The sequence below is a fragment of the Artibeus jamaicensis genome, unplaced genomic scaffold (assembly GCF_021234435.1).
Source record: "Artibeus jamaicensis isolate MK-2021 breed Jamaican fruit bat unplaced genomic scaffold, CSHL_Jam_final contig_519, whole genome shotgun sequence".
Taxonomy (NCBI): domain Eukaryota; kingdom Metazoa; phylum Chordata; class Mammalia; order Chiroptera; family Phyllostomidae; genus Artibeus; species Artibeus jamaicensis.
In genome coordinates this window covers 56,042,076-56,067,839 of record NW_026521871.1, presented here as the reverse complement: position 1 = coordinate 56,067,839, position 25,764 = coordinate 56,042,076, and the positions used below count along the sequence as shown (strand labels likewise).

General features: G+C 53.1%; 1 protein-coding gene across 4 annotated transcripts in view; it reads right to left on the bottom strand.

Annotated features, from left to right (window-relative positions):
- Nucleotides 1-736: 736 nt before the first annotated feature.
- The window catches only part of RAD54L2 (RAD54 like 2), a 78,712-nt gene continuing 53,684 nt past the window's right edge, over nucleotides 737-25,764 (bottom strand). For 2 of the 4 annotated variants that reach the window (XM_037128651.2, XM_037128650.2), the window contains 13 exons: nucleotides 24,701-25,043; nucleotides 23,725-23,902; nucleotides 22,281-22,532; nucleotides 21,968-22,086; nucleotides 20,452-20,570; nucleotides 18,570-18,669; nucleotides 17,700-17,905; nucleotides 17,131-17,303; nucleotides 16,430-16,626; nucleotides 12,149-12,348; nucleotides 11,083-11,172; nucleotides 7,830-7,922; nucleotides 737-6,491 (listed from right to left, as the gene is read on the bottom strand). In XM_037128651.2, the coding sequence (XP_036984546.2) occupies nucleotides 5,497-6,491; nucleotides 7,830-7,922; nucleotides 11,083-11,172; nucleotides 12,149-12,348; nucleotides 16,430-16,626; nucleotides 17,131-17,303; nucleotides 17,700-17,905; nucleotides 18,570-18,669; nucleotides 20,452-20,570; nucleotides 21,968-22,086; nucleotides 22,281-22,532; nucleotides 23,725-23,902; nucleotides 24,701-25,043 (3,065 nt within the window). In that variant the 3' untranslated portion in view covers nucleotides 737-5,496. The remainder of the gene's footprint in view (nucleotides 6,492-7,829; nucleotides 7,923-11,082; nucleotides 11,173-12,148; nucleotides 12,349-16,429; nucleotides 16,627-17,130; nucleotides 17,304-17,699; nucleotides 17,906-18,569; nucleotides 18,670-20,451; nucleotides 20,571-21,967; nucleotides 22,087-22,280; nucleotides 22,533-23,724; nucleotides 23,903-24,700; nucleotides 25,044-25,764) is intronic. The other 2 variants (XM_037128652.2, XM_037128653.2) reach the window with 2 other exon arrangements.

Genomic DNA, 25,764 nt, shown 5'->3' with positions numbered 1-25,764 from the left:
GGCCACCAGGAGGCAGCAGCGAGGGCATGCTCGTCTCGTGGTCCCGGCGTCTAAGCTTAAGCAGACCAGCTCTCCTAGAACCCTCCGCCTCCCCGACCCCGTGCTCGAACCCCAGTCCTATATCCCATTAGCATACGTTCCCTCTCCCTCACGAGCCCGCATCTGGCCTTTGCCTCCCGCTTTCCTCTGTCCAAGTACCCCATAGGCTCTTGAATTCTCCCTTAGTAAATTTCCAGAGAAAGTTTCCCCAGGGCACCCCTTAAGGGAACCGAAGCGGACACGCCCCTCCTTGCTCTAGCCCCTCACGTGGCAAAGTCCTGGTTAGCTCTCTAGGACGCAGTGGTTACATCCTCCAACTTGGCTGCCAAGGGCAGAACACAAGCAGTGTGCATAAGATGCTCTGCAAACCCTGCCGGCAGCTATGACTGCACCCAATATCCAGCCACTCAGGGCGTAGTCAGGGCTGCCCCTGAAGGATGGGCCATGACTGAGGACCAGCTAGCCTCGTCACCCCAACTCAGCTTCACTCTTCCCTCTGGAGCCTGGAAAGGCAGTCCCCTTCAGGCAAGCAAAGGCAGGTGGCGGCCAGTGAACCACAGCGAGGCCAAGCCCCAGCCACTGGCCTGCCCTCTGTTCCCACCCGCCCCCCCCCACCCGACAAGTGCCACCCCACTATGCTCTAAGTTATATCCCTTTCGCCACCACCAGCCAAACAGCTGTGCACACAATTCCTTGATCAAACAACACTGCCTTCTTGAGTTTAAATTTTATTTTACAAAAAGAGAAATAAAGAAAACTGATAGGCAGTTATACTGACTTACAATTGTTCTGTTTGCTTTTTTTAAAAAAGTGACATGAAACACAAGTAAAAATAAATACGTCATAGAAACAGCCAGTTGCCCAGTCTCTGGGGCAGGAGCACCTGCCCTGCTGAGAGAGGAGGGAAGCCCTGACCACACCAGCAGCTGGAGCACCAGCCACCAGTGCTCCTCAAAGCCAGGTGCAGGTCCCAGGCCTCAGGGGGCGTCCTGAGGAAAGAAGACGGAAAACCGAAGCCAGGTGCCAGGTCCCTGGGGCCACCTCATCTCCCCCTATTCCTCTGGCAGCAATGTGGCCTTAGTGGTTATCCACTGCGACCCCTCAACCCACCCAGACCCCCTTTCCCTGACCCCCCTGGAGAGGGTACAGGGAAAAACCAGTCTTGAGCAGGCTAAGGGGATTCTTCTGGTGAGTCCTCAACCCACCCTGAGTAACACAACCAGACAACAGTAAGTTTACACTCATGTGCACATGAGCAGGCATGTGCATGTGCATGCACACACACACCTGGGCTGAGCTCTCTTCCAGGGGAGGGTCCTGGATCAGGTCACAGTATGAGGTCCCCCCTCTTCCACACATTACCCCAGTAGTGGTAACAGAGAGCACCCACATCTCCCCCGGCCTCTGCCCTACAGACTCTGCAGCCTGCTTGGCCACCTCTCCCCAGGGCACCAGGTTACCAGAGCAACAGGCCCACCAGAGAGGAAAGCGGCAGACTCAGGTCCCTGAAGAGCAAAGAAGTTAGATGCTGCCTGCTTAGGAAGTTCATCGTAAGACGTGGGTATTCATAAAAGGCCCAGGGCCAAGCTAGTGGCACAGACAGACATGAAGAGGTGACAGTGGAATACACAGGGAGGAAGAAAAGCGTCAATAGGAAGGGAATGGAGTCTGGGTGACAAATGGAGAGTGAAGCATTCTCAGACAGGCCTTGGGGTATGGGTTCCCTGGGAAGTCGGCAGAGGGCCAGGAAGTCTCCTGGGGGTCCACTGGGGACAGGAACTTCTCTCTCAGGAGTTTGGGTTGGAGAAGAGCCACTCAGCTGGGTGTATAGGTGGCCATGGCTCAGAAGTGACAGACTGGTCTTCTGAGGAGTCATAGGGGAGTAGGAAACAGGAGGGATGGGGTCATGGCCAGGAACACAGAAGGAGGAATGTAAAGCCCCCAGAAGACCGTCCACATGGGATGAGGACTCAGTTCCAGAGCAGCACCAGGCTCACACAGACTGAAGCAGAGGACCTCGCTCTGCTGACAGCTTTGGGAGTGACCAGCCCGCCCGGATGGCTCAAGTTTGGTTGAGTGTTTCAATCTATCTGCGAAACCTCACCCTTGCTTTGCTTCGGGCCCTGGAGTGGGGAATTCCATATTTAGTCATGGATCACGCCATATGAATTTCATAACTAACGTCTAGGGAAGACAGTCCCAGGTGCAGCGGGAGTTATCCTGAAGTCAGGAGATGATCAGAGAGAGACCTATGCACAACCCCAGAGGGTGAGAACTAGCAAATACCCAGTCTGGAGAAACAGATCTGATCCAACTTGGTTCACTCACTTCCTTGCTTAAGTGGCTACTCTGTCTAATTTTTATCCACAAAGATACTAAGAAAAGGAAATCAAACATCACTACAAATGGTAATCCTGAATTATTAAGTTGTACTATGTTCCCTAGGCTGAGGATTTAGGCTACACCAGTCAGATGGGGCTTGAGAAGCCTTTGAAAACTTTCTGTGGAAGATGTGGGGGAAATACCCAGGCCTGATCTCCTTCCATCGCCTTGCACCACTGTCCTGCCCTCATGTGGGCCTGGGGGGCTGCAGGAAGCCACTACCAAGTCCTTCTGACCAAAGGCCCTTCGAATAGGGTTCTTGGGCTGGGAGACACTTCCTGCCCCTCCCGCAAAGGCCCTGGTCCGGTGCATACATGCACTACCTACCTGCACACAGGCAGAGACAGCAGAGAAGTTAGGGAAGGGTTTCCATGTTCCTTAAAGAACAACATGGAACCCCAGAACTGATGGCACTCCGATTTTCCCAGATCCTACCCCCACCTGCCTAGAGTGGAGCTGCACACATCACCTGGAGCCTTCTCTGCCTCCCACACTACGGCCTCTCCCAAGTCAAAGCAAGACCCAGCTCCTGGCATCACCACACCGAGAGCAGGCGTGCGCTGCCCTCAGAATGCCCATCCACTTCCTGGTGTCTTTCAAAGCCTATCCCTCTGGTGACTGGTTTCAATTCCATGCTGGTCCGGATTCTCAGAGCCTGCTGCTGAGATTGTCTAGAGGTGCACACAGAAATACCCCTCCTTCCCCAATCACACGTGCACACACGCACGTGCACGAGTGCACACAGGCGCCTGGGACCCCAGTGCTCCGGGGCCTTGGAGGCGTCTGCTGTAGCCCAGGCGGCAAGTGAGCTCTGTATGCTGGAGACCCAGCCTAGCTCGCTGCTACAGCACCAGCCTCACCCTGAAAGCCCACGCCAACCGAGTCCCTTCACCATCCAATCTTGGGCTGCATCTGAAAGAGAAAGCACTGGTTGGAACGGCTATTTTTAAATTATCAAAGTAATTTGCATAGCTAAGTTGTAGATCTAAGGCTTCTATGAAGAGGAGAATTAAGAGTCTGACAGGGTGCTCATGGAAACAGAGGAAAAAGCGCCGTTAAGTCCCACTTCCAGTGACTGGGCAGCACGCGCACACACACGCACACAAGCACATAGCCCCGATGGCCACCTCCTGGTCTCTTCCCTGGGGACCACACCCAGAGTGTGTAAAGCCCTCCAGCAATGACCAGGAGCTGGTGGAAAGGTCGCAGAAGCAGCTACTGTGAGCGGCAACCTAAGCCTCCTTCAGGGCTGGGAAGACGCAGGGGCAGCAGCTGCCCAGTGAGTGGGACTCACAGGTGGGCAGCGAAGCTCTGCAGACAGACAAGGTTAGTGCATCACCAAGCAATGCCTCCCTGCAGAGTTTCGGTTGTCGGGGTGGAGGGCAGGCGGGGAATCAAGAGGCAGCCAGTGTTAGATGCCCCCTTCCCTGGCACTGGCATCGAGAGGGGCTAGATCCAGAATGGCTGCTGTGTTCTTTTAAGACAAAAGCCAGACTTAAGGCTCCTATAGAGGAAGGGATCCTCCATGTTCCTTCAAAATGGGAGAAGGTAGCAGACATTGGGTCCACACCAGTCATCTGATAGGCCCAATAGGAAATCAATGGTTTGTCCCATCAACACAGCAGCCACCTGTACACGACACAGAGAGCCTGCCTCTAAGGTCGTCGAAGGAGGACTCAGCTCCAAACTTGGGGTGACTACTTACTTTCTAATAGCAAACTCCGTGACCCCCAGTTCCGGGCTCTGTGGCACGAGTCTCACACCCGCCCATTCTCCAGGTCGTCACAGGCTCCCTGGCTTTCCTGAAAGGCCGTTTCCTGGACACAGCTGTTCAGGGCAGGCTCTTGTCAAGCCTCGTACTCCCGCCTCAGTCAGCTCGCCACCCACGGGGATTTACACACCAGCAGCTAGGGGGTCTGGACTACCTTCAAACGGCCCTTCCCATCTCCTACCTAATTCCCTACCCCAACCCCCCACCTAAAAAAAAAAGACACATGAAAAAGTCCAAGTAATAAATAATTGCCCGTAAGAAATAAATTAACATGGAGCTCCCTAACAGGGAAGGACAGGACAGGAAAGGCCACCAGGACAGGCAATTGGGGGCTCAGCCTCATCCTTGAGAAGCATGTCTTTTTGCGGCACTGCCGTGGTCTCACTCACGCCGTGCGGGGCCCCTTCTGCCCAGCCTGCACCAGTGTCTCACGGCCTGGAAGGGGGTCCAGCTCCGAGACAGCCGGGGGAGGAGGTGGAGATTGCTGACGCCCACTTTCTTTCACCACTTCCCCCGAATTCTACGGTGAACGTGCCTCTGAAAACCTGGGACATGGTTTTCAGGCCTGTCTCGCCCAGCTGGAAGGAAGCTGGTCGTTTCCACGGCTCTTCTCCTGGGCTCACCTGGATGTTTACACTAAGAGTTGCCTGGAACCACCACACTCTGATTTCCATTTTTAAAGCGATAAATTCATTTTTAGTTTCCCCTTATCCATCCATCCTTCCCTCCCTCCCTCCCTCCCCCCTTTGCCCCTGCTGTTACGTACACACACGCACACATATGAACACACACGCATGAGCACACACACCCGGTCTGCTTCTTTCCCACCCCTAAGAGGACTCCACTTCCCACGGAATCTCGGTCGGCTCTCCCTGCCCACCCTCCTTCCTTACCCTCCGCCCCTCTCCCCTCCCCTCCCCAGGCCAAGCTAAGTCACCAGGTAAGGCAGGTCTCTTGGGAGGGGATGTTCCCAAAAACAGAAACGGGACGTGAGCATCTACACTCTGACAGGCAGGCAAGCAAGCGAGCAGACGGCTAAGCAAGGCAGGCAGCGGAGGAGAGGCAGGCCGCCCGGCCCCGAGGTCCTTGTTTGGGTCCCTGACTCCCCGCTGCTGCTGTGCCACTGGGGTTGTCGCCTCTTCTGTCAAACTGCACCAGAGCTCTGCCACTGCGCTCAGCCGCCTTCTTTGTCCCCTTCCCGCTCCCTCCTGCCAAGCACCCTCTTCTCAGAAAGCCCAGATCACTGCCTTCCAGCTGGTGGGTACCTGTTGGGGGCCCGAGTGAGGTGCAGAGGGGCTCCCCAGCTATTTCCCGGTGACCTCTATCACATCATCGTCCTTGTCCTCATCGTCATTGGAGCTGAACCCCACCTCAGCAACCTCATGAGAGTCAAATGGAGGCACCCGGGACGGGAGGAGCCCGCCCGCTGGGTAGCCTGTGTGTGAGGACACGTAGCCTGGGTAGACAGACACGCCCCGGGAGAGGTCGTTGGGCAGGACAGGGGAAGGGAAAGGCGCGAACATCCTCGGCTCGGACAGGAGTGGCTGCGAGAACGGGAGTGAGTAGCTGGGGAGCATCCCTGGAACGGGGGCGTTGAGCATGAAGGAGGGGTTGCTGGCAGTGACTGAGGTAGCCGTGGAAGAGGAACTGACGGGGCCTGTTTGCACCAGGGGGTCAGTAGTCACTGGAAACACCAGGCGGGCGTCTGCCAGCAAATTGGACAGCTGGTAGTAAGAGGGGGCACTGCCCATAAGCAGCGAGTTCTCCCCGGCCTGGGAAGTGAAGGGCGGGGCGAGGTCGTGGTTTAAGGAGACGGGCGGCATGGCAAACCCGCCCGACACTGGGTACCCGTGTTCGTACGGCTGCATGGGGGCTGGCAGATGGCCCTTCCTGGACCGCCGGCGGGCTGACTCCTGGGCAGCAGGTGGTGTGACCAACTTTCGCTTGTGGCCCCTTAAGTCCAACACTGGGTGCCTTTCACCACAGGGCTCTCTGGTCACCAAGAGGGAACTATTGAGGCAATGCCCCCCATGTCGAGGCTCGGTCCCCAGAGCAGTCCCAGGCACAGTACTGCCGTCCACCAGTGGGGCCGGGGGGCCAGGCAAGGCGGCGTTGGAGCTCGGGGAGCCCTGGTGGGACTCCCGGGCAGCAGCCACATCTGCGTACTGCTGGAGCTCACTGAGGATCTCCGGGCTGTCTGGAGAGACGGGCCTGGCCAGCCCCTCGGGGTCCGGGGCTTTGGGTGATGAGGCACTGTGTCTGCCATTGCTTGTAGACTCGAGAGAAGGCCCCTGGGAACCTGGGGACAAAATGCAGGTCACTGAGAATCAGGATAGCCAGGGAGAGGAGGAGGAGATGGAAAAAACCCACATGAAGAGAAGAACCCCGTCCCGTGGTCCCCCAAATTCAGACAGTCTGATGTCCGAACAACATCACTTGGTTAACTTTTCCCAGTCACAGAGAAACCCTCGGACCGAGGCAGCAAGTCCGTCTGTGACAAAACACGTGGCTTCTTTCCACCCCACCCCCCCAGTCTGCAAAACTCCACTGAGGAGAACCGAAGCCTGTGAGATAATGGACGTGACTCACTAAATGACCGTTCTTCTAGCCCGACCAGGATGGAGAAAGGAGGGAGATCAGTTACCAAAGCCACCCACCCTGGCTGGACACCCAAACGACACCGTGGCCGTGGGACGGGCAGACACTGAATACAGCCTGCACAGGGGGGAAAGCAGGCGCAGCTGCAGAACTGTTTGCTCTTTCTTAGGGCGATAAGGAGGTTGTGCTCGGAGGAGAATGTCCTTGACCTTAGGAGATGTGTGTAGAAGTATTTAGGGGTAAAGATGACACGGTGTCTTCGATTTACAAATAGTTCAAGTAACAGGAAAGGAGAGACAAAGCGCGTTCACGAGGAAACTGACAGTCACCGGGCCTAGGTGCAGGCGATGGGGGAGCTGCAGCACCCGTCAGTGCCCACAACAGTCTCCATAGCGAATGCCGGGAACCAGCAGGCTGGCGCTCACGTATCACAGAGGGCGGTGAGAACCACTCCCACGGCAGGGAGCCACAAGAGCTCCTCCCATGTCCCGGGCCACACACACCCTTTGACCTGGCGATCGGCCCCACCTCGAGGAATGTACCCTTTAGAGACACCACGTGTCTGCGAGCCAGCACTGTAGTGGTGGAGCCTGACAACTGGACCATCGCAGGACAGGGGACTGGGGAATACACGGTGCTGCCCCCACTTCTGGGCGTCCTGTGCAAACCCTCTGTGTGCGAACTCTAAGGAAACGCTGAGGAACGTACCAGCGGGTAGAAAAGGACTGCACAGTGCATCACAGGAAGTCAGCACTTTAAAAATACAAAGGAAAGCTACGCCCGTGGGATTTTATCCAGACAGACCCCACACGTCCCTGTACCGTGTGCGTGTGTACAGAGCACCTCTGACAACGGCAACGCGACACGGGTGGCAGGGGGAATGGAGGGAGGAAAATTTCCTTTTCACTTTACTCCTCTTTGTCCCTTTTGAATTGTGAACCACTGTAGACGTTTCTGCTCAGAAACGAAACTAATTACAAGCGAAACTAAGCCAAACAAAAAGTGCTCAGTAGGCCAATGGCAGACAGACACACTGTACCTGAGGCCGCCACCCGACCGTCTTCAGGAGCCTTGGGTTTGCCAGTGGCTCGGACAGCAAAGATCCGCCCGTCGCTGGTGCGGATGTACGTCCCTGACAAACACGGGAAGACCGTTAGCAGCAGACAAGCCACAGGGCGAGCCCTGGGGAGCTCCAGGCCCGGGCACTGCGGGCAGGAGAAAGCTCTAAAGTGAGAGCTCACACCCTCTCTCAAGATGTCTGAAACGAGCAGCGGGGCGACCGAGCTGCGGCCCAGTGGTGACCCCTCAAACACTGACTGCACCAGTGCCGTGGTCAGGCCCCATTCCAGACCCTGACCCTGGTCGGGAGAGACCACGGTCACACCAGAAAACGTCAGGAAGGTTTAAATGCAATGGAGGAAGTACAAGGGGGGCACCCAAATAAAGCAGGAATTTATTTATAGAAAATTGTGTATTTATTTTATGTGTTTAAACTTCAGCCACCTTCCAAACACTCTCCGTTTGATGTATAATACACCTACTGAGACTTTTTCCCCGTGGCTCAAAACAGGTTTTGAACTTGTCCATTTTGATGACTTTTAGTGCTTCTGCTGTTTTTTGTTTTACCTCTTCCACATCAGCAAAATGTTTCCCTTTGAGGACTCTTTTCATCGAGGAAACCAAAAAAGCCCCTCAGGGCGAGAGCGGGTGAATAGGGAGGGTTAGGCATGGGGGTCATGCCATTTAGACCAAAGACTGCTGAATACTCAGCGGTGTGGGCAGGTGTGCTCCTAAATCACCCATCAAAAAAAAAAAAAAAAAGTCACTGAAGCCAAACGCAGCCTCTCACAGCAACACCAGCTGGTACATTGATCCAGGTGGGTTCCTGGAAAACTCACCTAGTTGGGGAAGCCCATGCTACAAGGGGCCCACCCTCCAGAAGATAATTTGGTTTTTGGATCCCCCTCATAAATGGGGGGCTGTGAAAGTGAATCAGGTACTCTGGCCTGTGTCCTCCTCCTGGCTTGGAAGGAAGAAACCTTGTGGCCTCAATAACCTCTCCACTGGCAGGTATAACCCCAGACCTGCATTCTCCTGCACAGCACTAATCTACCTGCCCTGTCTCAGGTCTGTCTTTTGATCAACCTCCTGGAAAGGCAGGGGGCTGCCTCTGGGCCAGAGACCAGTAATCGTTCTCTCACAAGGCCGGTTAGTAGGTGCTTCTGGCTCTGTGAGCCACCGGACCTGCAGCCATTCGACTGTGCAGCATGAAAACAGCTGGGTGTGGCTGTGACCGAAAACCTTTCTTTATGGATGTTGAGATATGAATTTCACCTGAAATGTGAATTTCAGTCAACTGAACGTGAAAAAACCCATCCTTAGCTCATAGGAGAGGAACAGGAAGCAGACTAGATTTGGCGGGGGGACCAGCTGGGGTTTGCCATTTACCAGCCCCTGCTCTGGGCTAGAAGAGCACAGCAGATGGGCAAGCAGATCTGTGCATCCTGTGTTTTGTGGCATCTTTTCCCTGAGCCAAAAGGTTCTCTGACCCAATAGAGGTAAGGACAGCATCTCCTTTCTAAACAAAGAGCCTCAGGGAACCTCAAAGAGTAAAGGCTGATATGAAAAACAGGCTTTGATACCGTCCTGACAATGTCTGGCCCAGGTTTCTCATCCCAGCAGTCTCCTGTCCCTTGGTAAGGGGCCAAGGCAGTGGACTCGCCAGATTACAACACCTGGGAATTCTGTATGCTAAACTAATGCAGCCACCCCAGGCATTTCCGAGTCGAAGACCTCCCACCCCACTCCAAACCAGCAGGTGAGATGGCACAATAACATATGTGTAGGCTGATAACCTTTCCACAGTTCTTTCCCTTTGATTCTGAGCTGCCTGTGTGCAGTGTGCTAGATGTTACTCTTGGTTGCTGTAGCATTCATTTCAAAGACGTCCATCTCAAACAAACAAATGGCCAGCTGTATGATACAACTACTAGCTAAACGACTGGCTAAGGAACGGGCGGTCCCCACCCATGAAGGCCCCTTTTAGAAAGCCCAGTGTAACCTAGACACCTGACCCTGGAGTGACCCTGCTCTTCCCTGCCAGTGCTCTGATATCCACTCTTACGAGGGGAACCCAAAAAACCCAGAATTATCTTCTGGAGGGTGGGCCCTTGTAATACAGATTTCCCCCACTAGGTGAGTGCTCTAGGAGCCCACCTGGATCAGTGTACCAGCTGGTGTTGTTGTGAGTGGCTGTGTTTGGCTTCAGTGAATTTTTTTTGAAGACTTTTTCACCATGTGCACCCATTTCATGATGGGTGAGTTACAAGTGCATCTGCCCACCCTGCTGAGTGTCCAGCACTTTTTGACCCAAATGGCATGACCCCTTCCAACTGTCTAAATACAGAATACCGTGCCCACCCTTCCTATTCACCCAATCTCACCCCAAGGGACTTTTTCTGTTTCCTGGATGAAAAGTCCTCAAAGGGAAACAGTTTGCCCATATGGAAGACAAAACAAAAACCAGCAGAAGCACTAAAAGGCTTCCAATCCCACAAGTTCAAAAACTTTTGAGCAGTGGAAAAAATGTCTCAATAGGTATATTACATCAAACAGACAGTATCTGGATGGTGACCAGAGTTAAAACATGTAAAAATAAATACACAGTATTTTATAAACAAATTCTAGGTTTTTATTTTTGGGTCCCCCCTGTATGTTTTAAGTTTGCTGATAAAGACTGACCCCAGTCTTGGACTGGGATAAAGGCAGAGGAGACCCAGGTGCATGCTCTCTCGCTCCCTCCCCCATGACCTCTGGGCCAGGCCCTGGAGCACAGTTGTGCCCTCCAGGGCCTGTGAGCACTGAGCCTGCATTTGCAGAGGTCTCTGCTGTGCGGTACAATCATGACACCCACAAGGGCCAGCTGGGCCACAACTCTGGCTCTGGGGAAATGTCTCTGTGGGTTCCCACAGGCAGTATAGAACCAAATGAGTCAGGCACTCCAAGCTGACTTTCCATAGGCTAAGATGGACCCAAAACACAGTGTCTATCCAAACCCACCCCGAATTCTCCATAAAAACAATGTTAAAACACAGGAATATGGGGACCCTAACTCCTTTCTCTTGAGCCACTGACATAGCCCGTGGGCCTGATCCCAGCCACTAATCTCCTGGAAGGTCGTTCTCCTGTGCTTTCCCCCACATGTGACACTCTTGTAGGGTGACTCCTCCCCAGCACAAGCCACATGCACAGGCCCCGTTTCCGGGCAGGGACAGCCCCGGCCGGGCGCTCACCTTTCGTCCCACGGATGATGTGGATGCTCTCCCCAGCATGGATTCTGGCCTGCACGTCTGTGGAGCTGTTGAGTCCAGGAATAACAATATCTAGTGAAGACACAGACCTCAGATTTAGATCACATGGGGCCTAACGAGAGCAGGGGAGGGAACCGGAGCCCGCACTCGCCCGTTCCTCCATGGTTTCTCTGAAGCCTCTCATGGAGCAGAGGTCAGAACCCAGGGAGGCAAAGCAAGCGGGTCCTCTTCCAACTGTCTAAATACAGAATACCATGGAAAAAAGGAACTTTCTAGAATTCTCATTGCCTCTGGTCAATTTCCCCTGAATTAATTAAAAATTCAGAGGTTGTGCTTTAGAAAAAGTTTTGGTTCAAATGGTTGTTTCTGCGTAGCTTTCCCTCCCCCCTGAGCTATCTGCGCGCATCGGCCCCACACCACGTCAGGCACCACGTGGCCTCACCCCGCTCCCTGCCACCACTGCTGCACACCCAGCTAGAGAATGAAGAGGGTTCTCGAGAACTGGCAGAGAAGCGGACTTGGAAGAGGCTCTCTTTTAGAGAAGTGCTTCCTTCCCAATGACCCTGAAACACAAGGCCAATCCCAGGGTGGATGGGCTGCACCCCCCTCCCCACCCCTGGTCTGCCCTGCTCCATCCACATCAGACTCACAAAGAAAAAAGCAAGTGATGTTCAGACCTCCCGATGCAGCAGGGAGACCGAGAGCCGGCCTTGATGCTCAGCTCACCCTACCGTCAGGTGGGGCTCCATGCCTCTCGGAAGACTGACCCTGTGTCCCTGTGACATCACCACCACCTCTGCATGACCTGGAGTCTGTCCCACCCACCACCTTCAAGCAGACCCAGTTCCATGTTATTATTATGACGATTATTTCACTAGAGTGCAAATCCCTCAAGACTGGTCACTGTTGTCTTCTCTGTTTTCACCCACAGTGCCAGTGTAGCAAGGCCTAGGATTCACAGGAGTTTAACGCATAATAAAATTCCTGAATGAGCAAAGAAATGTGAAAAGGGACAGCCCGCTTGGAAGAGAAGCCAGGAGTTCCCAACCTGTGGTGGTGACCACCTTCTGCACCAGGACCCCAGCACGCTGCAGGTAGTTGATGGGGAAGTTCATAGCTGGGTTTGTGCCAGAGGCGCAGCTGACGCCGCCTCCCAGTGGGACGTGCCGGGGCATCATGGGGATGGGGGTGGACTGCACGGGACGAACACTGGCCACAGGCTTCTCGTCACCCTTCAGGGTCGGCTGCCTAAGGGAGAAAGATAAGTGCACTCAGCAAGGTCGGCACAGCGGCCATCCTGTGGAGCCCTCAGAGCCCCTTCAGACGGCCCCTCTCCAGCCTTGGGTGTTGCTCCAAGGAGCACCAGAGGAACCTACAGGACAGGGCCAATTCAAAGGACGACAGTGACAAAGGGCGGAGACAGCAAGGCGGCGAAGGTGATGCCTCTCAGAGTCTAGGGAGTCAGACGCCAGTGGAATGACACCGTTGTGGGGATGGGCGGTGACAGCTGCTCCTCCAGAATTCGCTCTGTCAGTCTACACACACTAGGAAGCAGGCCTCGGAGTTGGGGAGACACAGAGAGGCGGCACGGGAGGAAAAGCTCATCAGGGCACAGTGCGAGCTAACTTCAAGATGAGGGGGTGGAATTTACCCACTCACCCAGGAGCAAGGCCACGGGGTGCCACACGTTCAGGTGAACTTGAGAAGCCACCTGTTCAACCTTGACCGTCTTTATTCTCTGAAGCTTCAAGTATCAGTAAGTGATGCAGACACCTTCTCTTCTCTGTGTTACTTTTCAGGGGGACCTCCTGGGGCCGGTCTCCACAGCACCCCTCTAATCACGACCACCTAAAAAGCAGCAGCAGCAGCAGCAGCAGCCAAAATGCTGTGCGCAGGAGGCAGGCTTCTAACAGGCCTGTGCCCAGGCCAGCCTGAGCCCTAGCTGGGTGTGTCCTGCTACCCATACGCCACCCTGTTACCCCAGGGTCAGTGGCGCATTCCTCACGCCTCCACCTTTCTTTGCCTGGAGGAAGGTACCCTGAGAAAGCTGCTCCTGACTTAAGGTTTTTGAAATTAAGTTCCACCTATAGGCTTTCTGAAATCTGCATCTTTGGTCTTTGGTCCTAGGAAGCCGACCTCCTCGGACTGACATGCTCTGCCTCATCTGACGAGGAACACCTAGGGCATCGCCCCGAGCCTTGTGGATGCCCATGTTCCCAGGGAGGCCAGACAGCACAGCAGGCTCACCAAGTCGGGGCCCGTTTCTTCGATGGTTGCCCAGAGTAGCTGTGCAGGGACTAGGGCCCTGGCCAGATGTCAACGGGACTGTTCCCAGGGTCACGCTAGACGGGTAACAGGAATGTAGCCCAAGCCCCATTCTCTGCAGGGCCCGAGGTGAGGAATTTGGTGGAAGGCTCCCTCACACGCACCCAGACAGGATAAACAATCAGCGGGGTCACGGTATGTATGGCTCATCAAATGCCCAGAGCAGCTGGGCTGGAGCCTGTGCTTACATCGCCTCACAGCCCAGCCCACTTGTCAGGTCTCCCCTGACATGGCTTTTCTCCACTGGCTCAGGCTCAGTCCATTCCTACTGTTACACGGAAAAGTGAAAAAAGGAGAGCAGGACAAGAGCAGAGGACGTTCACAGGCAATAGCACCTGGGGAACAACACACAAATATGGTCTGGAGGATGGAAAGAGTGCTTTTCTCCCTGAAGCATCTCGTACATAAAAAGAGCACATTTACCCACCAAAACGAGAGTCTCATGTGAAACGTCACATGGTTTCAGTTCCTTTGAAACCTCATTTGGCAAGGTTTTTTTCACATGCGCTCATCATAAGGAAAAAAAGTTTCAAATCTATCCCACTCAAAATAATTGTCTTTAATTCAAGATAATTAAGCAAGTTAAAAATGATAGGACTTCCGCCAAGATGGAGGTGTAGGTGGAAGCACTGTGCCTCCTCCCACAACCAAGTTTAAAAACAACAAAGTTTTAGCAACAAAAATGCAGCCAAAACCACAGAAAATTGAACTTCAGGGAAGTCTGACAACAACATACCCTTCAGCCAAACTGGTAAGAGGGGCAGAGCAGCAGCAGAGCGGGTCGGGCAGGAAAGATCCACTGGACCAATCCGGGCGCACAAACCAGGTGCACCGGCAGCCGTAGGAGGATCCCAAGTGTGGAGAAGCGGGTGGACCCACTGAGGGCTGACCAGTTACACGTTTGTGCGCAGATAAACCGGTGAAGGAGAGAGCAGTGAGACAGACTGTGCAGGCCCCAGCGGCAGGAAGTGGCAGAGGGGACCGCCATTGTCCCTCTCTGACCCCACCCCCACCTAAAGCATCACAAACCAGCAACCTGGGTGGGCCCTGCCCTGGTGAGCAACTAAGGATCCGCTCCTCATACCTAACAGGCACGAACAGATCAAAACATGGCTCAAGAAGAACTTAAAGCCCCAGAGCCCATAAATCTAAGCAACGAAGAAATAGCCAAACTTTCAGATGCACAGTTCAAAACACTGGTGATCAGGATGCTCACAGAACTGGTTGATCTCAGTCACAAATTAGAGGAACATATGAAGGCTAAACTAATTGAAATGAATGGAAATGCACAGAAAACCAATAGGTGGAGAGGAAACTAGGACTCAAATCAAAGGAGTGAACCAGAGAGAGAAAGAAAATGACCAAACAGAAAAGAATGTAGAAACAAGAATTCAAAAAAAATGAGGAGAGGCTTAGGAACCTCCAGGACATCTTTAAACATTCCAACATCAGAATTACAGGGGTGCCAGAAGGGGAAGAGGAACAGCCACAAGTGGAAAACTTATTTGAACAAATAATAAAGGAGAACTTCCCTGTTCTGGCAAAGGAAATAGATTTCCAGGAAATCCAGGAAGCTCAGAGAGTCCCAAAGAAGTTGGACCCAAGAAGGAACACACCAAGGCACATCATAATTACATTAGCCAAAATTAAAATGAAGGAGAGAATCCTAGAAGCAGCAAGAGCTAAGGGGACAGTCACCTATAAAGGACTGCCCATCAGACTGTCAGCAGATTTCTCAAGAGACCTTACAAGCAAGAAGGGGCTGGAAAGAAGTATTCCAAGTCATGAAATCCAAAGGCCTACATCCAAGATTGATGTATCCGGCAAAGCTTTCATTTAGAATGGAAAGACAGATAAAATGCTTCTCAGATAAGATCAAATTCAAGGAGTTCATCATCACCAAGCCCTTATTATATGAAAGGTTAAAGGGACTTATCTAAGAAAAAGAAGATAAAAAAGATGAACAGTGAAAGGACAGCACCTCACAGTTATTAACAACCACACCTAAAACAAAAGCAAACTAAGAGGATAGCTAGATCAGGCGCAGAACCATAGAAATGAAGATCACATGGAGGGTTAGCAACAGGGGAGTGGGAGAAGGAGAAGGGGGGATAAGGTACAGAAAATAAGTAGCATAGATGGTAGGTAGAAAATAGATGGGGGGGAGGGTAAAAATAGTAGGGGAGATATAGAATCTAAAGAACTTGAGACACATGGTCATAAACTAAAGAGGGGGAATGGTGGGGGAGGGGTGCACAGGGTGGAGGAGAATGAAGGGGGGAATAGAACAACTGTAATGGCATAATCAATAAAATATATTTAAAAATAAATAAATAAATAAATAAATAAATAAATAAGTAAGTAAAAATGAAACCACCAATCAAGCAGCCAAACTAGTAAGGATAATGGGGTACTTTGTCTCAAAAATGAAAAAAAAATTAAGCACAGATAACTGTTCTGTCATGTTCTTTACAAAGCACCTCTCTTTCCACTTGGCAATTGGCTTTTCATCGTGTTCATATTCTTAAGAGTTCTAGAAGCTGTGCTGAAGAAAAAGGTTTTTCGCTCAGGACTGTGGCACAGCCACAGAATGAAATCCCCTTAGAACAACAGAATTCATTGCCTGCAATCCAAGACCCATGGAGACCTAGCCTTCACCCTTGAACTTCAGTGCTAAGCAAGGTCCAGAACCAAGATGCTATGGATAGGATGTGGCTATGGGGGCGGGGCTGGGCCACTATGTTTTGGGAAGCTACACCTCCCAGGAATCCAAAAGAATTCAAAAGGAGTCTCCTGAGTCATTAGACCAGCTGCTTGTTCTTCTAGCCAGAGCCACTTAGAACACCGAGGCTGCCGAACTGCGTGGACGCCTTGTCCCAGAGTAGGACCTGTCAGTGCTCAGCAGCCAAGAGCTGGCTGCAGCCTATCCCTCTGCTTAAACAATTCGCTGCAGGGAGGCTGGGCCTGGCCCCGAGGCAGCCCTTCTCCCCGGTCAGCGACTCACCAGCTTCTCTGACTGAAGGCAGGGATGCTGGTCAGGCTCTGGTCGCTGGCGGGGTAATACTGAGCGTACGAGGGGCGGGTGTAGGGGACAGATGTGCGTTTGTCCTCCTCATAGCTTTTCTTCGCTGCCTTCTTCTCCGCCTTGGTCAGCTTGTGATCCTTTCGGTTAAGGAGCAATGACTCGTGCTCAAAAGGCTCCTGGGGACACAGGAGGACACTGATTTAATTACCGGTCTTCGTGCCAACGTAAAGGACACACAGGAGCCTTACTGTGATACGAAGAAGGGGCTGGCCATCTCCAGCACCAGCAGAGAGCCCACTCACAGACACCTGGGCAGGTGCGCTGCCCCACTGTCGAGAGGACGGCCATGGGTCTAACCCAGCACCGGCTTTAGACAGCCCGAGTCTACCTTCCATGTCAAAAGGGAGGAGAGTTCAGAGAGTGAACAGACTACAGTAGTTTTAGAATTTTCCATTGCTCTTTCTGCTAGGAAAACACACCGGCCAACCTATTCCACATGGCCAAGCCCAGCACTTGCAAGACCGTCCTAGGGGTGTGACCTGCATGGGGCAAGGAACAGGACCAGTGGAGTTCAAGTTGCCTGCGTGACACAAAAGTCCTGGTGAAGAAAATAAGCCCTCCAGACAAGCTGCCTCTGCTGGAGACTGTTGTACAGAGACCGCACGCATCCAAGTTCTTACCTTGGTGATGAGGTGAGGGTACTTCAGACAGGCAAGCTGCAGGACTGGCTCCTTGATCCCCTTTGTGTTTAAAGATGTTTGGGGAGCTGGCTCCTTCTCAACAAAGTGCAGTAGATTCTCTACCTCCTTCCTGGTGAAGTTCAGCATTGGATTGAGATCGTCTACCACCCGATCTAGAAGGGAGAAGACGAAGAAAGTCAGTACATGGCAAAGAAGACTGCAAAGGCCTAGTGACAAAGATGGGCATTAACTGTCACTAGTCCCTAAACCACCTCAGGCCCCTCCACATCTGAAAGTCGAAGACGAGGCCTGAGGCCCTGGTGAAATGGAAATACTGTAAGAGACGCCTGCATAACTAGCTTGGCTCTTATCACTAAACCCACCTTCAACAAGCTGAGGTCCATCTCTCATAAGCACTTATTTGAATTGGAACGAGACTGGAGGAACTGCCGGCTTTCTCTAATTGAAAGCCTACCTGTGTTCACACAGCCTCCCTCTCCCCATTCCCCTTGAGGCAATAAAGATGGCAGCCTACGTAAGTTTGTCTCCGAGCTTGGGAGATGGCCCACCTGACATGCCCTGCTTGGAAATCTGACGGTCATAGATCTTCTTTTCAAGGGTGAAGTCGGCCACAAGGCGGTAGATGTGACAGGGCTTTTTCTGGCCGTAACGGTACACCCGACACACGGCCTGCGCATCATGGCAAGGGTTCCAGGAAGCATCAAACACCACCACTCGGTTGGCGCCGATCAGATTCACGCCCAGGCACCCGGCCCTTTGAAATGCAAACCAACAACCGCAGAGCCTTTAGTTTTAAAGATGGTTTTCAAATCAGTTTTACCCTCTGGGACTCTTGCCCCAGTGCTGCCCTTTCTGTCCCAAGCACAATGTACTGGCGGGTTCTGCAGTCCTGCTGATGAATGCAGTATGTCCTGAAGCCGAGAAAGAGGCCGTGAGTGCCCGACTGGGCGTGCCCACCTGAGCAGCAAGAAGGCCCACTTTCCACCCGCTCTGATGAATGTGACGCCACCTGGTGAGGGGCAAGGTGGGCTTAGTCTAACAGCTCAGGGGACTGACTCGGCCTGGCCCTATCAAGGGCATCCTGATTGTGGAAGACGGCACGGACTCTGAGCTGCTTGGCATGAGGCAAACAGGTCCGTCAGCCTTTTAAGTTGCACTGCACTTCCTACTTTCAAAAGCACTTTCACATTCATCACATTGTCTCAAAACACTCCAAGAAAAAAACTAATTATGATCATTAACAAATGTCTCAAAAAACTTATTGACAATGTCACCATCACTCTTCTAATAAACTTCCTTTTGGTCTCCCCCTCTCACTTCAAACACAAGTTACAAGCCTGAGCAGAGTTCTTCTGACAGAAACTGGATGAGCCTTTAGGGTACCTGCCTGTGTAGCCAACCTCCCAGGATCCACTCACCTTGTGGAGAGAAGGAAGAGCCAGGTGGTGAGGTTGCTGGGATCATTGAACTGATTAATGAGCCGCTCCCTCTCGAAGGCAGGGGTGCTACCATCCAGCCCTAGGGCAGCAGGAAAACCACATAGGTGAACAGATGAAGGCAGGGGCACACAGTGAAACTACTGGGCAAATGTGTTTTAAAAACAAAACAAATGACACACTACAGTGCTTGGCTTTTACCCCCGGACACTCCACAGTCTACCATGGACCCAGGGTTCTGTAATTTAAAAACATCCCCAGGTGACCCTCATGTGCAACAAGGGCTATGAACTATGTTTCTCCCTTTGGCATCTTGGGTCAATTCTAAGGCCAAGGTTCCTAGGTTTAGGGTGCATAAGAATCACCCTAAACATATAGATGCTTGGTAGGCCCTGGCTCAGGCAACCTCTCCACCTCAGTGCTGTGAATCCCGACAAGCACAGATAGACCAAGGGTCTGTGTTCGATGTGGATGATGCTCCTCCAGCAGGAGCCTGCGCTGCTGACCAGTTCCTAAGGCTGACAGCTCACTAGAAGGAGACTCGAGGGAAGAGGTGAGATGGAGCAGTGGGTGAGACACATGGATGAAAAGGGGGAAGTTCGAAAGGAGAAAAAGTAACCCTTGTTAAGCATGAAGGAGTTAACCTTCTCGTTCATGCTTAACCTTCCTTAACCTTCGGTTAAGAAGCAAGGACTGGCTACTCTTGTTGCCTCGGGTAAAGCAGAGAAGGGGGCAAAGCTAGGAGCCCGAAATGCCACGTGGAAAACGGAACTGCTACAGTTGGAGGAAGCACTCCTTTAACGGGCTGGTATTGGAGGCACTGTCAGCCAGCACCCCAACCCACCTTTCCAACCCCAGTTCTCCAACCACAGTTTCCAAGCACAGCTCAGCACTGACTCATTGGACGAGCCTGCTGTGAACACCAGCGCCAGGCTGGACGCTGTGCTGGAGTCTCCTCACCACCCCGAGCCTGAGGTGCTCTTCAACAAGGGTGGTTCCTGCACCCACCACCTCACAGGAGGCAGGCCCGGGATGGTGCTGGCTGTTAGAACCAAGTGGGTACACTGCCATCTAGTGCACAGAGCCCAGGGGTGCTGCTCGGCACCCTACAGTGCACAGGATGGCCCCGGACAACAAACTTCCGGCCAAACGTCAGGGCCTGGTCAGTAAGTGCTGGGGGCTGACATTTCCCAACCTTTTAAAAAACTTTCACCCTCTTCAGGAGCCTTTTCATACATTTTTTTCCAATCGTTGCCCCGCCATGTAATTTTAACACCACACATATACCTGTATGAATATTTGTGCTGTATACTTCAAAAAATTAAGTTTTTCACCCCCTCAAGAACCAATTTGCCCCCCTGGGGATGCTCTCTCCCCCACAGAGAATACGTGACCTAGATTTATGTTCACTCTACGCTTCCTCCCTAAGATGACCTTGGGCCGCATTAGCTCGGTATCTTTCAAGTTCTCCCCATTTTGCCCAATCTAGTGCAAGTTCTGCCTCCTCCAGGAAGCCTTCTCCACCCGTCCTCACCAGGGCGACTCTGTCCTCCCTAGAACCCCAGTCAGGGTGCACGGTCAGTGCTGCTCTGTATTTGTCCTCGAGTCAGCCCATTTCAGACGAAGACGAGGCCATGTCTGCTACCTCTCCTCCATGCTGCCAACTGCGCCTAAGTTCCCCGTCCCCTAGGACAGTGCCTCCCACACTGCCACCCACTCTGGTGTCTCTCTGCGCCTTGGAGCATCACAGATATTCCTATCCATCTGATGGAGAATGGAGCAGAAGGGAAAATGAGAGAAAAGGAGAGGAACCCCTTAGGCAGACCTTGCCAAGGCCCCCAGAACGAAGCAGCAATGAACTCACGGAAGTAGCTGATGTTTCGAGCCCACTTCTGTGCGCCTTGACCCTCAGCACCAGGTGGACAGGGCACTTCCCGTTTCCCTAGGAACTCCTCGATGAGAGCCAAGGTGGAAAGGCTCTGGCTGGAAAGGGGCAACATCTGGTTCAGAAGGCTCCCAGGCCCGAGGGAATCCTGTTCCCCAACAGGCCCACGATTGTGTGCAGCCTTCTGGCGGTGGGAGCTCCCGGTCTACTCCGCACGAGAGGTAACCCCACAAAGGACCACCAAGGGCCTTCTCTCTAGCTCATAACAGGAGCAGAGTCATTCACACAGTTACTACTGTCACCCTGCTAATAATTTCTCTACCCTGTGACTTTCTCAATTGGGAAATTCTGGGGTTTAGATCAGTGCTAGTAACAGCATCAGCATTAAAAACCCACACTGCAAGAGTATGTAGCAGAGCCAGCAACAGGCCACAGGCAATGCTGTGGTCTCGCGGGGGAAATAGAGGCACTTGGCTGCCTCCAAGATATGCAGAGCCAGTGTCCTTGGAAGTGAGCCATGAACCCTGACTGGTGTGGCTCAGTGTATTGAGTCAGCCTGCAAACCAAAGGGTTGCCGGTTCAGTTCCTAGTCAGGGCTTGTGCCTGTGTTGTGGGCCATGTCCCCAGTTTGGGGTATGGGGGACAACCACACATTATGTTTCTCTCCCCTCTTTCTCCCTCCCTTCCCCCTCCCTTCCCCCTCTAGAAATAAATAAATAAAATCTAAAAAAAAAAAAAAAAGAAGCCACGAAACTGAAGGCTCTCCCCAAGCCAGAACTCCTGCTGTCGGTCCCCTGTCACCTGTGGAGACCCTCCCTCCCAGGCCCGGCTGCAGCCACTGAGCTGTCACTGGAGCCTGATCTGGCCAGAACAAAGGAGACGCAATCTCCTTTCTCTCTGTTTCCCTGAGGAGTCAGGCCCAGATGGGACGCAACACTCTAGCCAGACTGAGAATGTGACTCTGGATGGAACAGATCGCATCATTTATTTGGCCCTACATACAAAGCTTAATTATTTAAATTAAAAAAAAAAAAAAAGGCCGAGAGGGAAAGAAGCCGATTAGATCAAAGGTCAGAGATGTGTTCGTCTGGAAAGGGACGAACAGTAAACGTTTTTCAGCTTTACAGACCACATACAGTCTCTGCTGCATTTTCTTTTTCTTTTAAGAAAAAAAAAAACCCTTTTCAAATGTAAACACTAGTTCTCAGGCTGTACAATGCCAGGCCACAGGCCAGATCTGGCCCAGGGCCACAACTTGAAGTTTTGGACTATGATTTACAGTGTTAGCCCATGGTTTCAAATTGTTCTCTGCAGAGATCAGCACTGGACAAAGAAGGAAACTCCAAGGAAAAGAGAAAATGCAGCCACCCAAGAAGCACTGGGCTGCAGGGGCAGAAGAGCAAGGGGCCTGGTGTGACCCCAGATGTCTCACTCTGCAGGGCTCACATCACTTTCACCAGAGAAGCACAGTGCCACCCGGGAATTTCTCTCCTACCTGAACACGAGGATCTTGTCCCCAAGCTTCACACTTTCCTCAATCAGATGGAAAAGCAGTACCATCTTGGGAGAGTTCTCCAGGACTCCAGTCTGGTAATTAGTCAAAAGGTCCTTGGCCTGCAAGAGAAAACTGAGGCAGCTTGGAGCAGGCCCATGGCCAGATCAGTAGAAATAAAGTGCTCTCCCTCCAAGACAGCAGCTCACGGGCAGCCCTTACCGTTCCCTGCGCAGCCCCGCCCTCTCCCCACACGGGCTTTGCACCATCTCTTCTCAGCAGCATTTTATGGCCACAGAAGATGTGCTAAACTCACCCACTCGTACGTGACAATGTTGTTGCCTCGCTCCTGGAAAGGGTTGAAGCCCACCCCTTGGAGGAACTTGGTATTGGTGGCCTCTCCCACTGCAGAGCCCAGGGCACTGTCCTCCCCCTTGACTTTTGTTCCTTGTGATGGGCAGCGGGCACTGGCCCCCGTGGAGCCAAGCTCTTCCACGTCCAGGTCCTGCTCATTGGCCAGGTTCTCCTTCTGAAGGGCTTCATACAGCACGTCGGGGTGATTCCAGATCTGAGGTTCAGGTCAGGGGAGAGGTGGCACAGGACAGCGAGCAATATGAGGGTGTCGCGGACAGTCTGGGAGCACGCTCTCGCTCCGCCTCACACCTCCCACTGCACACGCTGTCTGTCACACCCGAAATGGAAATATCCCAACCCCCTTGTAGCCAAAGAGCCTGTATGCGTGCTTCTACTACCGACTCTGACCACCATGACATGTGAGCAGGAGAGTTCACGCCAGGGGCCACGCCAGCAGGTTTGGTACTTGAACAGAAGTCTGTACCGGAAGTCAGTCCTTCTCACCCTTGCATGTTCCTGTCTCACAGTCAACTATGTGTGAAACAAGACCAGCACCTCCCTGTGGACAAATGTGTCTGACTTCTAGATGACCTAAGAGAAGTCATTTTAGAGACTACTGGGCGAAGAGGGGATGGGAACCGTTGGGACGGGTGCATCAGCACTGCAGATCCTCCAGACCATGTCTGCTTTAGCGTCCTAGCCCTGGTCTCTAGGATGGTGGCTACTAAAGAAATATTTTGAAACCCTCTGTCCCCAGACACACATCTTCAGCTCGCTCATGCAAGCGGTGGCCTATCAGGAATAACGCCCCACAGGCAGGCTGAGAGCTGCCAGCGCAATGGGCCCCCAGTGAGACAACAGGGAGCACTCGGCCAGGTCACAGACAAGTCAGGGTGCCTCTACCTGTTCATGAGACAGCGCTAACGGTACCTGGGCCTTGCTGTCCCCAAACCACCGGAAGCACTATCGGGGCGAAGGAGATCTCACTCTGAGGAAGTACAGAATCAATGGGAGGCACCCGTAATAGCCTGTCTGAACTACACAGTTCCTGAATCTTGATCACGTGAGCAGGCAAAATGCTGCCCCACGGTGTTCTGCCGCAACCCCCCACACACCAAGGGGGAAAATCAGTGAGGAAGGCAGCAGTTTCCCAAATTCAGCGTTACGGGCAGTGCAGCTGAGCTGCGCGGCGCAAGGGGCGCCACTCGCACTGCAATGTGAGTAGCACTCCCAGGACTGAGCAGCTCGAAGCCAACCCGCCTCTCCCAAGAGCCCCCGGACTCCAACACAGAGGCGGCGCCTCTGCCTGTATTCTTCCTTCATCAAGGACTCCCAGCAGGAGGAACTCCCTGGGAACCTCGTGCATCCTTGGTCTGAGTCGCAGTGTGCCCGTGGCCCCAACACACCTTGCAGCACACACAGAAAGCCTTGAGGGGGTTCAGCCCCAGCCAGCCGCTGCTGCCACAGTCCCGGAAGCGGTCCATGAACTGAGTGTACAAGTCTCGCTGGATCTTGGAGAGCCGTACCAGGATCACATTTTCTTCCTTGGCAGGGAGGTGAATCTTCAGCACAGTGTGGCCTCGCCTGTGAGCGTGGAAATCAGAATTGTCGAGGCAGCGTGGCTGGGGGGACCAAGTGCAGGACAGAAACCGTACCCTGCCTTTCTGCCACGCCTACGTCTGGAGGACCTCACAGCAGTCTTGCAATGAGGGCTGGCTCAGCAATCACCAAGAATACACTCATTCTGGGCAAAAAAACTAAGGCCAGAGGCAGTGAGCTCCCCCGGGTTCTTACCCAATTCTGGGCTGCTTCTCTAAGCTTTTCCGCACAGCCATGTGAACAAGGGAAAATGAGGCTGCTGCAGACAGGTATAAACTACGCGCCTCCACAGGCTGACCTGGCACAGCCTACCCCAGAGCCACCCATCCGCTCTTTCCCCCAAGCCAGCAGAATGCCAGCTCTCGCTGCTTCTCTCAGCAGGTAAGCAGGCATCCACGGTAACTACAGACTGGCTTACAAAAATATTTTCACTTATTATTCATTTTTAGAGAGAGGAGAAGAGAGAAGAAAGAAAAGGAGAGAAACATCAATTGGCTGCTTCTTGCATATTCCCAACTGGGGACCTTGCCTGCAACCCAGGTATGTGCTCTGACTAGGAATCGAACCAGTAAGCTTTGGTCCTCAGGCCGGCGCTCAATCCACTGAGCTACACTAGCAGAGCTGAACTGACTTTTGAGAGAAGCACTTCTAGCCAGACTTCCGGGGGACAGAAACAGTGGGCACCCGTCCTCTGCTCGCTACTCAGGAAATGCTACTGAGTAAAGGAAGCTGGACTCCTGCTGCACTAGGAAGGGCCGCCTACTCCTCCAGGGGAGGGCTCACCGCTGCACGAAGCCCTCCAGGAGGCTGTGCAGGACGTGGCTCCGGTACCGCATGAGGCGGACGTCCTGCGGCGTGCTGTCAATGCACTGCCCGTTCAGGATGGGGCGCTCGAACATGTTGCTGAACTCCTGCCGAGTGCCGAGGAAGTCGGGGCGCACGAAGTCCACCATGCACCAATACTCAAGGAGGTTGTTCTGCAGGGGGTACCCGGTCAGCACCACCCGGCGGCGAGAGCGAATGTTCTTCAGGGCCTGGGAGGTGCTGGCCTGGCAGTTTTTGATGCGGTGTCCCTCGTCACAGATCACCACGTCAGGGCCAGGGCGGCACAGGGCCTTCTCAAACTCTGGGAAGGGAAGAGGACCCGGAGTCAGGGGGTGAGAGGGCCTGCTCTCAGTCAACAATATGACAGGTAGGGGTGCACCCTGGAGGAGACAGGAGAAATGAGGGGAGCAGGAAAGCAAGAGTCAGTCAGCCCCTGTCAGTGAAAGGGAGCCAGCCATCCAAGCTCATGCGGGTTGGCGTGACACGGGACCCTGGCCTGCTGACTCTCGAAGTCAGCATCTCTTCCCTCGTTCTCCGTTCCTTTCCCTCCTTTAGGCTCCGAGTGAAACTGACTTGCATTCCTAGGGCGAGGCCGGCAGGGCCGCAGACAGCACAGCTGCGCAGGGCATGGGAGTCTGGATGAAACATGGGAGCAGCCCAGACTCTTGAGTCGGCGTTCCCACCGTTAGCACTGGGGTGCCCCCTGAGGGATGGAGGGAGCTAGCTGAAGGACAAGGCCTTCTTGGACAGACTCCCCTGTTGGCCAACAGGCAGGTGCATCCTTGGTCTATGAGTGAAGTCAAGCTACAGCAAACGTGACCTCAGGATGAAGAGACTTATAAAATGAAACAGCCTGAACCCCAGGAAAAAGTTCTTCCCCAAATGGACAAAGGCCCTCAGAAGAGGGAGCAGAAGTATGTGAGGAATGGCTTTCACTGGAAGACGAGATTCATTTTTGTTTTAGAAATTCACACACAGTATTATCAGCAACGTAAGGACTTTAGAAACACTCTCTGACTGCT